Here is a 13,635-nt window from a genome sequence, read left to right on the forward strand (position 1 = left end):
TAGCGACACCATTCGACGCAACGCCGGAGAGCTTCGGCGTGGCAAGACTACTGAACTACATCCTTGGGCACTCCTCACGCTGCCGCGCCTGCACCCTTGCCTCGAGACCTGCCTCATCACGACTCGGACGCTCGGTGGCTGATCCAGAGACGTCCGGATGAGAACGCCGTCACTGGGGCCGTGAAGCGCCCGCGTGGACGTACGGAGGCTTATATCGGCGTCGCGGCCTCGTCACAGCCGGCGCGGACGTCCAGCCGGCGGCCGCGCGCTCCTAATCTAGATGCTGCCGCGGAGCATCTCCAGGCCCCCCCCCCCCTCTTGGTCGCGTCCGCGCGCCTCGCCTGATCGCGTTTCGCAAGCGGCCGCCGTGGCCGCGCCGCTGCGCCGCCAGAGTGGGGGCGAGGGCGGCGGCGGGAGAGGCAGAGGGTGCGTTTCGCGACGCGACGTATAAATACGGGGACAGCGCCGGACTCAGGCAACAGCTCACACGACTGCACACTCAGCAGCACCATCGCCACCCACACGGTGATCTGACCATCGCAAACACCGACCACCGACATCATGAAGTTGGTGAGTACTTGGATTCCACTCCTGCGGACCAACTTTAGTAGCTACCGTCAGGAATCTACATCTAGATCTACATCCACACTCCGCAAGCCACCTGACGGTGTGTGGCGGAGGGCACCTTGAGTACCTCTATCGGTTCTCCCTTCTATTACAGTCCCGTATTATTCGTGGAAAGAAGGATGGCCGGTATGCCTCTGTGTGGGCTCCAATGTTTCTGATTTTATCATCATGGTCTCTTCGCGAGAGGAGAGAGCAATATACTGCTTGACTCCTCGGTGAAGATATGGTCTCGAAACTTCAACAAAAGCCCGTACCGAGCTACTGAGCGTCTCTGCTGCAGAGTCTTCCACTGGAGTTTATCTATCATCTCCGTAAAGCTTTCACGATTACTAAATGATCCTGTAACGAAGCGCGCCGCGCTCCGTTGGATCTTCTCTATCTCTTCTATCAACCCTATCTGCTACGGACCCCACACTGCTGAGCAGTATTCAAGCAGTGGACGAACAACCGTACTGTAACCTACTTCCTTTGTTTTCGGACTGCATTTCCTTAGGATTCTTCTAGTGAATCTCAGTCTGGCATCTGCTTTACCTACGATCAACTTTATTTGATCATTCCATTTTAAATCACTCCTAATGCCTACACCCAGATAATTTATGGAATTAAATGCTTCCAGTTGCTATATTGTAGCTAAATGATATGGAATCTTTCTTTCTATGTATTCACATCACATTACACTTGTCTACATTGAGATCCAATTGCCATTCCCTGCACCATGCGTCAATTCGTTGCAGATCCCCTGCATTTCAGTACAATTTTCCATTGCTAAAGCCTCTCGATATTCCACAGCATCATCCGCAAAAAGCCTCAGTGAACTTCCGATGTTATCCACAAGGTAATTTATGTATATTGTGATTAGCAACGGTCCTACGACACTCCCCTGCGGCACACCTGAAAACAGTCTTACTTCGGAAGACCTCTCTCCATTGAGAATGACATGTTTCATTCTGTTATCTAGGAACTCTTCAATCCAGTCACACAATTGGTCTGATAGTCCATATGCTCTTACTTTGTTCATTAAACGACTTTGGGAAACTGTATCTAACGCCTTACGGAAGTCAAGAAAAGAGGCATCTACCTGGGAACCCGTCTCTATGGCCCTCTCAGTCTCGTGGACGAATAGCGCGAGCTGCGTTACACACGACCGTCTTTTTCGAAACCCATACTCATTCCTACAGAGTAGATTTCTAGTTTTCTGAAAAGTCATTACACTCGAACGTAATACGTGTTCCAAAATTCTACAACTGAGCGACGTTAGAGATATAGGCCTATAGTTTTGCACATGTGTTCGACGTCCCTTCTCGAAAACGGGGATGACCTGTGCCCCAATCCTTTGGAACGCTACGTTGTTCTAGAGACCTACGGTACACAGCTGCAAGAAGGGCTGCAAGTTCCTTCGCGTACTCTGTGTAAAATCGAACTGGTATCCCATCAGGTCCAGCGGCCATTCCTCTCTAGAGCGAGTTTAATTGTTTCTCTATCCCGCTGTCGTCTGTTTCGATATCTACCCTTTTTTCATCTGTGCGACAATCTAGAGAAGGAACTATAGTGCAGTCTTCCTCTGCGAAACATAATATATAATGATTACTCTCCTTGCAGTGAAGACAGTTCTAACTAAACTAGTAACCCACTGGCTTCATCGTAAGATCCACTCTTATATCTATGTCTCCATCTTCTACTCTAGACGCCACCTTACGGTATGCGGCGGAGGGTACTCCTGCACTTCTGTCACTTCCCCTCTTTCCCTATTCCACTCGCGGTTAGAAAGATTAGTGGTAATCTTCCACGTAGACTCGAATCTCTGAAATTTTACGTTCATGGTCTTTTTTTGGAAGATATATCTAGGAGGAAATATTGACAGACTCTTCTAGCAATTGACGCACCCGTAATTACAACAGCGCATCAAACTGTGATGCAGAGCGCCTCTCTTGCAGTGCCTGCCACTGGAGTGGAATGAACATCATCTTGACGCTTTCGCGTTTACTGAATGAACCTGCAACGAAACGTACTGCTCTTCCTTCTACCGTCTTTATTTTGCTCTGCCGTTCCAGGTTCAGAAGCGCAGATAATCGCCATTAGAATCTCTTCAGTCATTGAAACTTCCTGGCAGATTAAAACTGTGTGCAGGACTGAGACTCGAACTCGGGACCGAAGTTTCATATCAGAGCTGACTCCGCTGCGGGGTGAAAATCTCATTCTTGAGTCATTGTTTACTTTCCACAGAAATGACCTTTATGTGACCCAGCCGTCTCTTACTCGACCTGAAGCCGGTGCTCGAAACAGCTCTGCATCGGAAACTATCGTTTTTAATACTATGCTTGTGGCAAAACGGTTAGCTTTTCTACACGGCAAACTGATATAATGCTTAAGGTAATCCGAACGGAAGGGTGTTGAAGTATTCATCGTACCTTATCATGTGTTTTCCTGTTTCACGAAATCAGTTCATGAGACACCGACGCGTTTTCCTTAAAGCATTGTGTAGTGGCAAATTTATCGTCTTCCAATCGAGTCATTACTCCGGAACAATGTCAACATCAGCAGGTCATTTAACAAAGATCATTCGGTTGCTTCTAGAGGGAAAGTGTGGATATCTCCGTTTCAATGTTTTGCTGTCTATTTGAGTACCGACGGTGATCATTCTGCTGTGAAACACACAGGAGACTAACCCCCAAAAGAGAAGAGGGAACGATAACCTTGCCAAGAAGAAGGAACTCGTTGATAGAGCTCTTCAGACATCAAAGAATTACTTCCATGTTGCTAAAAGCAGCCAAAGGGAGTAATAACTGTAGTGTATGATAGAGAAGTTTAACCAGTCAAGCGAAGAATAACGAAGAAGTGGCGAGTTTGGCTTAGCGTGTATCTGTGAATGTTACTCGATTCTGCACATGGCTGTAGTTAAATGCTTGGCCACGCTCTCACGCTATGACATAGTCGACGAAATACAATCAAGTCGCAAATATTTTGTCCTCGCACACTTTACTCTGCTGATTGCGAAGACCCTCTTTACGCGAGTCTCGCTAAAAGTGGGAAAGAGGTGTACCACACGTTCCTGCTGTGGCAGTTCGCGTAGTCTAGGGGAATTGGCTACGTCACTTTTTGTGATCGTAACAGCCTGGAGCGGCAGGTAGAAAGTAGACACGCGCGGTGCGATGCTGCGCGGCGCGCTGCGGTTAGCGTCTGGATGAGGGGTCGCCGGCGGCCGATGCTTTCGCCGGAGGCGGCGGTGAGCGTCTTCTGGCAGAGCGGCTGCAGGGGTCGCCCCATCGGCCAGTAGAGATCAGCCGCGCCGCTTACGTAACGCTGCATTTCCGGCACTGACCACTGGACAACACCGGCACACCTCCACGCTGTTCAGTCCTACCAATATGGAAGGTACTGTAGGACGCAGTGGCAGGAGGCGCTCACTGGAGCGACATACAGTCAGTTACTGTCAGGTATGTACACACCTGCCTGACTTCCAGAGCTCGAGACCTCATGGGCTCTAGATAGTACGTGCCTTATCGTGGCCCGGTTGATCGGGGGCAATAATCTAGCGAAGGTCTCAGATTTCATCTGTGGTTAGTCTGTACATTTTTATCTGTCACTTATCACCTCTTTAACCTCTGTCAATGTTCGTTAAGGTGAAAAATGAGTGCTCTCAGAAATATTCGGAGTCCATGTTAGACTGTAGGTTCCCCATTTGAAAGGATGGAGAACAGCACGCGTCTTCCCACGAGGACCATGCCTTAGTACATCACCATGGTGTTGAAACTAACCTTAGGGCTGATGAAAGTTTTGCCTTGTTTTATCCTCCGTGGACGAAGAATCATATCGTACAAACGAGATCATACGCTTGCTGCTGCCTGCTTTTAATCTCATCCTTCAAGTAACTTCAAAAATAGTGTGTAAAGTAGAATACTTGGCGCCGAAACACAGCGAAGGTGACTGAACGGATGATTCCTACAGTCCTAATTCGTTAATTACTTGCTTCAACTTTTTTCCTTCTAGAACCTGCATCGTAAATACATGGTGAACTGAACGGCCGATACAATGCCTGAGTTTCTTTTCTATTTTTGAGTAAGGGACCAGTGATCTCTGTTAACTTGTTAGAGATCAGAAATGTAATTAAAATTTATTCATTTCGTTACCACAATTTGTATATGCGAAAATATCTTTAGGGCAGTGAAAAATCCTGTAATACGAAATCAGCCCGTAACACAGAGCGGTGCAACAATTATCATATGCAAAAGTACTGTGATGTGGTTGCCATCGCTGCGGGAATAACTTAGCAGAGCGTCTCTGTACCGCTGTTCCATTATATTACGTAAATTCGTATACCAGATGCATACTGGATAACCCTTCATCGATAGTCTATTCTTACTGCTGCGTGTTACTCTTAATATACAAGTAACACTTCCGCAAAAATGAAGCCAAGGTAGAATCGAGCGATACCGAATGCAAGTTTGAGGATAAAAACTTAAGTGGGCATTACTGTTGACAGCAGCAGGCACCACGAGTTGAGGTAACAAGTTCGTTTCCAAACTAGATACACGATGCTTACCGTTGACATCTACACGGTTGTGCAGGTAAACAGTGCAGGTAATAATAATAATAATAATAATAATAATAATAATAATAATAATGGCGTGTGACGAGGGCCTCCCGTAGGGTAGACCGTTCGCCTGGTGCAAGTCTTTCGATTTGACGCCACTTCGGCGACTTGAGCGTCGAAGTGCAGGTAAGTAGTCAGCTGAAAGGCCATTACTCTGTACCGCGCTACCGGACACCACATGGTCTATTACATCATAATACTCAGAAAATATCCCAGTATAGTTTTGGTTCACCTTGCGTACTCATTCCCTTATTACCGCAACTATACCAACAAGACAGATTTCTGTATAGACGTAAGCGTCCATAACAATCAAGATTTATGCAGCTTACTTATGACATGTAGATGCACTATATTATTACTGTGTTAAGCTGTTGCAGTGGATCCACAGCTTTGCAACCGGGTGTGGCGCCATTGCTGTGAGACGCTGTATTCTCATTCCTTAGGAACGAATTTTGAGTCCCCATTCGAAGAGATGATGTGTTTTTTGTGTGGTTTCCACAGTTGTATAAGTCGAATTACCTGATGATTTCCTTGGAAAGGACACGTTCAGTTTCCTTCCTTAACCTTAGTCGACCCTCTGATCTTTCTCTAAAGGCTCATTAAACCCTTAGTCTCCATTCTCTCGAGGACTTTCTCGCCACCGCTTTACGTCTTTAGCAACAGGAGTCGCCTTGTTTACATATCTTTCTAAGCCTTTAATAGCAACCTAAAGCGGTGAAAAGGACGCTTACAGTTACGCAGATATTAGTCGTAGATCTCCTGTCGAACTTTATTTCTGCATTTAACGTGATCTGTTCCTTTGGCAACTGACATGCAGATTTCTTCTTAACTTAATCATTGTAACGATCTTGAACAGAAAGCCAAGAACTAATTTACCTGGTGCAGCGCTAAACTCTACAAATGACGGTTTTCAGATGTCGTTGTCATACTGTTAGAACACTAGCCTTTCCAGCTAAACCTCACCAACTTTCTCTAGTATCCCGATGTTTAATACGGACGCGAACAGTTCGATTCTCACAGGTAGGTGATATCATCAGTTGCGAGAAATGTATAATTGACGGTAAGCAGTTGATCAACAGGTAGTTGTGCCAAAGAGTTGGAATGCATTCAGAACCTAGCTTACGTAATTGATCTACTTACGATATAAGACCGATCACCAGTTAACCCTGTTCTAGACGAGAGGATTTAGTGCCAGCACTCTTGTCCCTTACCAAAAAAATGGCTTTGAGCACTATGGGACTTAACATCTGTGGTCATCAGTCCCCTAGAACTTACAACTACTTAAACCTAACTAAACTTAGGACATCACACACATCCATGCCCGAGGCAGGATTCGAACCTGCGACCGTAGCGGTCACGCGATTCCAAACTGAAGCGCTTAGAACCGCACGGCCACACCGGCCGGCTCTTCTCCCTTACCTAATTGCTGCATAATTTAATACACAGATTTTCTACGGTAAGCTCCCCGCCATTATCTCTAAAACTGTTCCTATTTTCCTGAAAACACACAATCTCTACTACGAAGAAATACAATACTTAATTACTTTACTGTAACTTCCTACTTCATTCCAGCCCAATACGATTTTCCCAGTTCATCGGAAATGCACCGTCTCAACTATGTCGGAGAATGTCGCGTAGTAGTCTGTCAAAAAACGAAAATAATTTTCGTTCCTGGTGACGCTCGGTCCAAATGACGCTCGTGTAATTTTTGATGTAAGCAGTTGAACGTGGTTCGAACTGAAGGGGTTCGCTCATGTAGTGGCGTATTGCGTTTACGACGCTGGATGCTTGGTGTGTTGCAGTTGCTGTTGGCAGCACTGGTAGCCGTAGTAGCGGCGGAGCGGCTGGACAACTCGTACTTGCCTCCAGCGGGTGCGCCACTCGCCGGCGGTGCTCCAGGAGCCATCGCAGCGCCCTTCGGCGGTCCTGGAGGAGCGTTTAGGCCCGGAGCTGGAGGCGCAGCTGAAAGACCTGGACTGGGCGGGTGAGTAGAGGAGTTTTGTTGGAGACCATTTAGCTTTCGATCTGTGTGAAAGGCTGTGAGGGTAGCACCGCTGGACTACAGAGCGAGCTCTAAAGGCAAACGGAAAATATTTTGCGGTATTTGAAGAGGCTGTAGGTAATTACTGTAAGGGGGGACTTTTAGTGCAAGTGCTACTCTGAGATTAAGAGGTTGACGAAGGAGGAGATTTGTAGCAGGCTGTATCAAGACAGTCAGGAGCCTCATGACTCATAAAAAAAATCCTTCGTTGACGTTAGTGAAAGACATTTTAGGCCTAATCGTGTCGCAGGTAGCTAACACGGCTATTCCACTTTTGTTGGTCGGGCACATTTACAACACAGCTTCAAGGTACATGTACAGTATACCGCAGTGAGAGGTGCACGAATATTGTTTTGTGTCGCAAGGAATAGTTCTTTAAGTTCTTTATGCTTGTTGCCAGATGTACAATAGAGTAAGCACTAACTCCATGTAAGTTAGTCTTCTCTAACAAGTACACGTCGTTGTGTGGCCGGTTCCCATTGGGCGTGTTCTGCAAAGGTACAAGTGGCTGTTCTCTCGACAGATACCTATGATACCAATGCTAAAGCATTGCAAAAAACGTAACTTCTTACATTTCATAAACACTGTAACTCTAATCATCGAATAATTGTGTGGGACAGTGGAAATTTCTGAAGTATAAGAGGCACATTCACATAAGATAAGAAACGTTGTTACATACGTTTTCAGAAGGGAAAAAGGTTTACGTAACAAAGATTAGTAGCAAGAGTAATTTATAACTGAGGTCGCTTAACAATTTTATGCCCTTACTTACATAAGATATCATCAAATCCAAGAAACTGATACCGATCTAGTATAACTCAGCATTGATGTCGTAGGCAAAACATTAAGGTCAAAACTGTGGGAAGATAGACATGTTTAAGCGCGTGTGCGTGTGTGTTTTAAATTGATAGGTAACTATTTAACACCATGTTGGTAAAAATTGTTCATTCGTATTTGCCTTTTTGTAGTCACGTTGCAATTAATTCCTCAGGGGAAGCCAAACGTAGTAGGGGTGGCAGTCCATCTACATGACGTGGAAAAATATTATTAGATTTCTATCTATCAATGTGACATTAATATGTAGCGTCGCTTTCGGCGCTTCTCATCCTCCCGTTTCAGGGCTATTATCCACGAAGTATTTCATTAAGATGTAGGGGCAACATATGTTGACTTATGGACTCTGACACTTCCTAAGCTGCAACATTGTCATTTCTGAAAGTCTCGTTGTATTCTGTTCAGTGACCAACGATTGTGTAATGTATTGGTGTCGAATGTACAGCATTGGAGGTGCCGGAGGCCCCAGTGCTGGTGGATTCCCAGGTGCTGGCCGTGGTCCTGGAGGTGCTGGAGCCGGTGGATTCCCTGGTGCTGGAGGCGCCGGTGGATTCCCTGGAGCTGGAGCCGGTGGCGCTAGGCCTGGCGCAGGTGGATTCCCTGGTGCTGGAGGAGCTGGTGGATTCCCCGGTGCTGGAGGCGCCAGTGGATTCCCTGGAGCTGGAGCCGGTGGCGCTAGGCCTGGCGCCGGTGGATTCCCTGGTGCTGGAGGAGCTGGTGGGTTCCCTGGTGCTGGAGGCGCCGGTGGATTCCCTGGAACTGGAGCCGGTGGCGCTAGACCTGGTGCAGGAGGATTCCCTGGTGCTGGAGGAGCTGGTGGGTTCCCTGGTGCAGGAGGAGCTGGTGGATTCCCTGGAGCTGGAGCTGGTGGTGCTAGGCCTGGTGCTGGAGCTGGTGGTGCTAGGCCTGGCGCTGGGGGATTCCCTGGCGCTGGAGGAGCTGGTGGTGCTGCTGGTGGTCCCGTCATCCCCATCCTCAAGTACGAGAATGTCAACAACGGTGATGGCTCCTACTACTTCAGGTAAGCAGAGGCCAAGTCAGCGCCACCTGATAATACTATGTAATACTATTGTACATGTAGACACCGAAACAGCGCCACAGTCACAAATCTAATGAATCTTTGTGTTCCATAATAACTGGATGATCAAGGTAGAAGAAGACTATACCCCCTGGCACATAATATCATGTCACTTTTTATGTGTATGTAATAGTCAAAAGTGAAATGTTCTTTACTTGTTTAACTGCTTAACACATGTAGTGAGTGACTAAAAGCCTCTTAGGGAGTTTGAGCTTAAGGACATCTAACTAGATCCAGTGTCTCAATCTCACACATGGTAAATTTCCCCCGATATTTAAAGTTGAACATACGAATGACAAGAAATTTTAAATAAGAACCTACATAGTAGTAGTACACATGCTACCTCACTGTACTAGCAAAACATTCTGAGCACATTAACCATTCTTGAAAACGATGAAACCACAATTATATATGCATAGGGGCTTCTCATTGCTGTAATTTTTCCAATTCATTATTAATTTGACTACCAAGTATTCCTTGAGTCTGTTCACCTCAGATGCCCCTCCTTCTGGATGATGTAATTCGCTAGATCGTATTGCAATGCTTCTGAATTTTGTAATTTCCAATAGCTATGAAACCGGCAACGGCATCGCCCAGGACGAGCAGGGCTATCTGAAGAACGCTGGAGTCCCTGATGCTGAGGCCGAGACTGTGCAGGGCCGCTACACCTACACTGGAGACGATGGTGTGCAGTACACCATAACCTACACTGCCGATGAGAACGGCTTCCAGCCGCAGGGCGCCCACCTGCCCACTCCACCACCAATCCCCGAGGAGATCCTTCGCTCCCTGGAGCAGAACGCTGCTGAGGAGGCAGCTGCGGCAAAGGCTGGAGGAGCCGCTGGTGGTGCCTTTGGTGGAGCACCTGGAGCTGGTGCTGGTGGTGCCTTTGGTGGGGCACCTGGAGCTGGTGCTGGTGGTGCCTTTGGTGGGGCACCTGGAGCTGGTGCTGGTGGTGCTTTTGGGGGTCGTCCGGGAGCTGGCGCCGGTGGTGCTTTTGGTGGTGCACCTGGAGCTGGTGGTGCCTTTGGAGGGGCACCTGGAGCTGGTCCCAGTGGTCCTTTTGGAGGTCGTCCAGGCGCTGGTGCTGGTGCTGGAGGTCCCTTGGGTGGTGCTCCTGGAGCTGGTGGTGCATTTGGTGGTGGCAGAGCTCCTGGTGCTGGTGAGTTAATAATGACACCTACATTAAGCAGTAAATGGAAAATATATGTACGAGTTGGCAGACATTTGCAAACCAAATCATTCATAATATAACATTGTTGTGAATATATATAAGCATACCATGTTCCAGTATTACAATGTCAATGAATCATACACCATTTTTTAACATTTTCCCATGATATCTCAGCTTTGCACTGTCCATTTGTTTTTCGACACCTACTTATTGTTGGGAGAACAAAATAACTGAGCAAGAAAATATCCAGTGGTTTCCTACGTCACCCTTAAGTCTTCTATGCAGCTATGGAGTTCTTCTTGACTTTGAAGTAGACAGAAATTTAACACTGTATTTAGTGAATATATCGATATAGACTAAAAAAGCTTTCGGTCAGCAAAGAACTTTTTGTGGGCGAAATATTTTGACGAAATTCGTGTTTTATTATTCAGTGACGCACTGCGGAAGATTAAGTAGCCAACATACGTATTTATGCGACGCATAGAACTGCAGTTGAGGCGTTAAGGAAACTGAAAATTTCAGTTGTCAGTGGTTGATCTTCACACGTAACGATAGGAAAATCCAAAATTAAAAAAACGGTGTAGCTTGATCTGACGTTGTTTTCACTTCACTAAGAAGCCGTGTGTTCATCGAACTACGCTTCTCTTACTTAGTGTCAGAAACATGAGCCTTTTAGAGTTTCATTCCGTTCTGTGAGAACGAGTGGGCTGTCGTCCCTTCCTACAGCCATTCCGTGAACTTTCCTTCTCCCTGATTGTATTTACTACCCTTTCAACAGTTATCTGCTATATACATTCAATTTTAGTTTTGAAATCTTCTTTCTCTTTTGTTTTCTGTGTTTATTGTACATGTTTCACTTCTATACATGAACATGCTCTACACAAATACTTCCTGATTTGAGTTCCTAGCTCTTACATATATGTATATTCAGTTTAGGATATTTAACTTTCTCAGAAAATCTTGTCTAGGTATTGCTAGTCCATGTTGCATATCCCAGTTACTTCTAGTATACTCAATTACACTGCTGACCTAATAGTAAAACTTATCTCCTGCATTTAGCGTGTAATTTCCCAATGTAGTTGGTCTACCAGGGCCTTTTCAATTACCTCTTATGTCAAGATGTATTCTGCATAATCAGTCAGTTTCATCCTGAGGCCAGTTTCCAATACAGCTCCACGACAACGACTTGTGTTTCATACCAAACCCTAGTTCGAGGAAAGGGGAACGTGCTCCCACACACAAGTCAGATTTCCATGTATACGAACACGATCGTACAAGCTGCTGTTCGTTCCAGGAGCCTTCGGCCGTCCCGGTGCTGGAGCTGGAGCAACGCCCGGCTACTCGCCAGAGAGTGGCTACTCGTACCCTAACCCTGGCAAGTAGCCGCCCAAGAAGCCAGTAGCCAGTAGCCAGCCAACAGCCGACAGCCGACCAAATGCAACGCGACTCTGGACCACGACCTCGCCCACCGCGCCAGCCGACCACGCGCAGCTGAACACGTGGCCGAGCTGTTCACGACTCTACTTCGTCCAACTGACTAACAGCGTCGTCATCCGACGTCTCTTTCCTGACCCGAAGGTGTCTCGATTGCTGCTGCGTTCATCGGAGGGCCATCAACGAATGCTTCACAGGCGACGGTCAGGAATTTCTCCACTCACACGGTTCCATTTCAACACCGAATACCAACACGTCCTCCACATCCTGTCTCAGCTATCCTTGTCCCCTTTGTCCTCATTGCTGGTGCAGATAGCGTGTTAATGCCTCTATCTCATGCAGTTCCTGAACGCCGCCTTTGACCCAAGTCAACGAAAGAGCTAGACTACTATCATAACTGCAGAAAGTACGAGACAGCTTCACTCTTTTTTCTGTTTACTGAAGATACTCACTACTTACTTTGCTTTCGCAGATGCACAAAGACAACATCTGCGATGCTTATGACGACAAGGCACGCTACGAGAAAGTACTCAAGTCATTATTATTAAAAGACTATTTATTTTTATATGTATATAAAAATGTAAAAAAAATATCGTGTGTAAAATATATTTTTAATAAATATTGTTTTTCTTAAACGTTCTATGTTTTCATTACTCAAAAAACCGAAATACAATTCAAATACTATATACTATTCTCTTACAAAGTTTGAAGCATGAGAACAATGGTACAGGACGAACAGCAACTGATATTAATATTATTTTCACACACACACTGATATATATATATGTTCCATAATTTCTACTAGTTCTGGACGAGGTACAAGAAGACTTAAACCAAGTGTAAAATAGAACAGCAACAGGGCCACAAAAAATTTGCACAAAATTACAAAAAAATGGAAAATCACTGATGGACCTAAAATTACTGAAAGAAGTCAGTACACTTTGTAGAACAAAGATAATACCATTTCCGTGGCCAACAGCTCAAATAACACTGCTTTGTAAGAAATGTGATCAAAATAACTGGGAGAATTGTAGTAGAATCAGTCTTCTTAGAATCAGTTTTTAGAATAACTGTTACGAGGTATATGCAAGAATAGTCAACAATCATCTTAATATATAGCAGACTCTCAACTATTAGGACAACAGAATGAACACATGAATGGGAGGTCGTGAAGTGACAGTATCAATGTAATAAGACAAAGTTTTTAGAAAAAGAAGAGAGTTTGGTACGAATACACATGCCAGTTTCACAGGATACCAGAAAGTTTCCAAGCGCATCAGCCGAACTTTTTCTAGTAGTATTTTTAGTAAGACACGTTTACCCTAAACACTTACTACAAGTAATTAAAATCTATTATCGAGAAATAAAAGTCTTAATAAACACACAAAAAGGAAAGAATGGAAGCTTGAGAATTAATTTTACAATAGAGCGAGGACGATTTTCAGTAGACAAGATTTTGCCTTCACCAGATACGCAAGGACATAATTTTAATATTTGTGATAAATAGAAATAAAATTTTGTCTTCTAAAGGAAAAGTCTCTGTGCGTTCTAGAATAGTATTAAACTGTCGTATTTTAAAACAAGTCTCCCGTTTAACTCTTTATTTTGTGACAAATAGGCTGGAAACGTACAGAAGGAATTAAGTAAGTATCACACGATCATGTAGAATACAAGGCAAGCAAGTAATGGAGTCAGGTAGTCAATTATTACTAAGGATCTATTCATTTTGTATGAAGGCCTCAGTTCATCATTGTTAGACCACTAAATGATCTTTTCTATCGTCCAGTTCATCACACTGTCTGTTAAACAATGTTTCTTCAAAGTGCTGATAAACTTTTACAATTGACAATGCCCGC

General features: G+C 45.2%; 1 protein-coding gene across 1 annotated transcript; it reads left to right on the top strand.

Annotated features, from left to right (window-relative positions):
* The first annotated feature begins 477 nt into the window (after window positions 1-477).
* Window positions 478-12,414, top strand: LOC126284799 (pupal cuticle protein 36-like). The gene is made up of 5 exons (XM_049983961.1): window positions 478-570; window positions 7,021-7,202; window positions 8,539-9,114; window positions 9,741-10,333; window positions 11,640-12,414. The coding sequence occupies exons 1-5, from the start codon at window positions 562-564 to the stop codon at window positions 11,726-11,728; spliced, it is 1,449 nt and encodes a 482-aa protein (XP_049839918.1). The 5' UTR covers window positions 478-561; the 3' UTR covers window positions 11,729-12,414.
* Window positions 12,415-13,635: the final 1,221 nt, after the last annotated feature.

This window comes from Schistocerca gregaria, chromosome 8 (genome assembly GCF_023897955.1).
Source record: "Schistocerca gregaria isolate iqSchGreg1 chromosome 8, iqSchGreg1.2, whole genome shotgun sequence".
Lineage (NCBI taxonomy): Eukaryota > Metazoa > Arthropoda > Insecta > Orthoptera > Acrididae > Schistocerca > Schistocerca gregaria.

What these genes read in the sequence shown, in the direction of transcription:
- LOC126284799 (XM_049983961.1), top strand. An exon ending in GAAAGACCTGGACTGGGCGG is followed by an intron (nt 7,203 to 8,538) that starts GTGAGTAGAGGA and finishes TCGAATGTACAG; the next exon opens with CATTGGAGGTGCCGGAGGCC. An exon ending in TGGCAGAGCTCCTGGTGCTG is followed by an intron (nt 10,334 to 11,639) that starts GTGAGTTAATAA and finishes TGTTCGTTCCAG; the next exon opens with GAGCCTTCGGCCGTCCCGGT.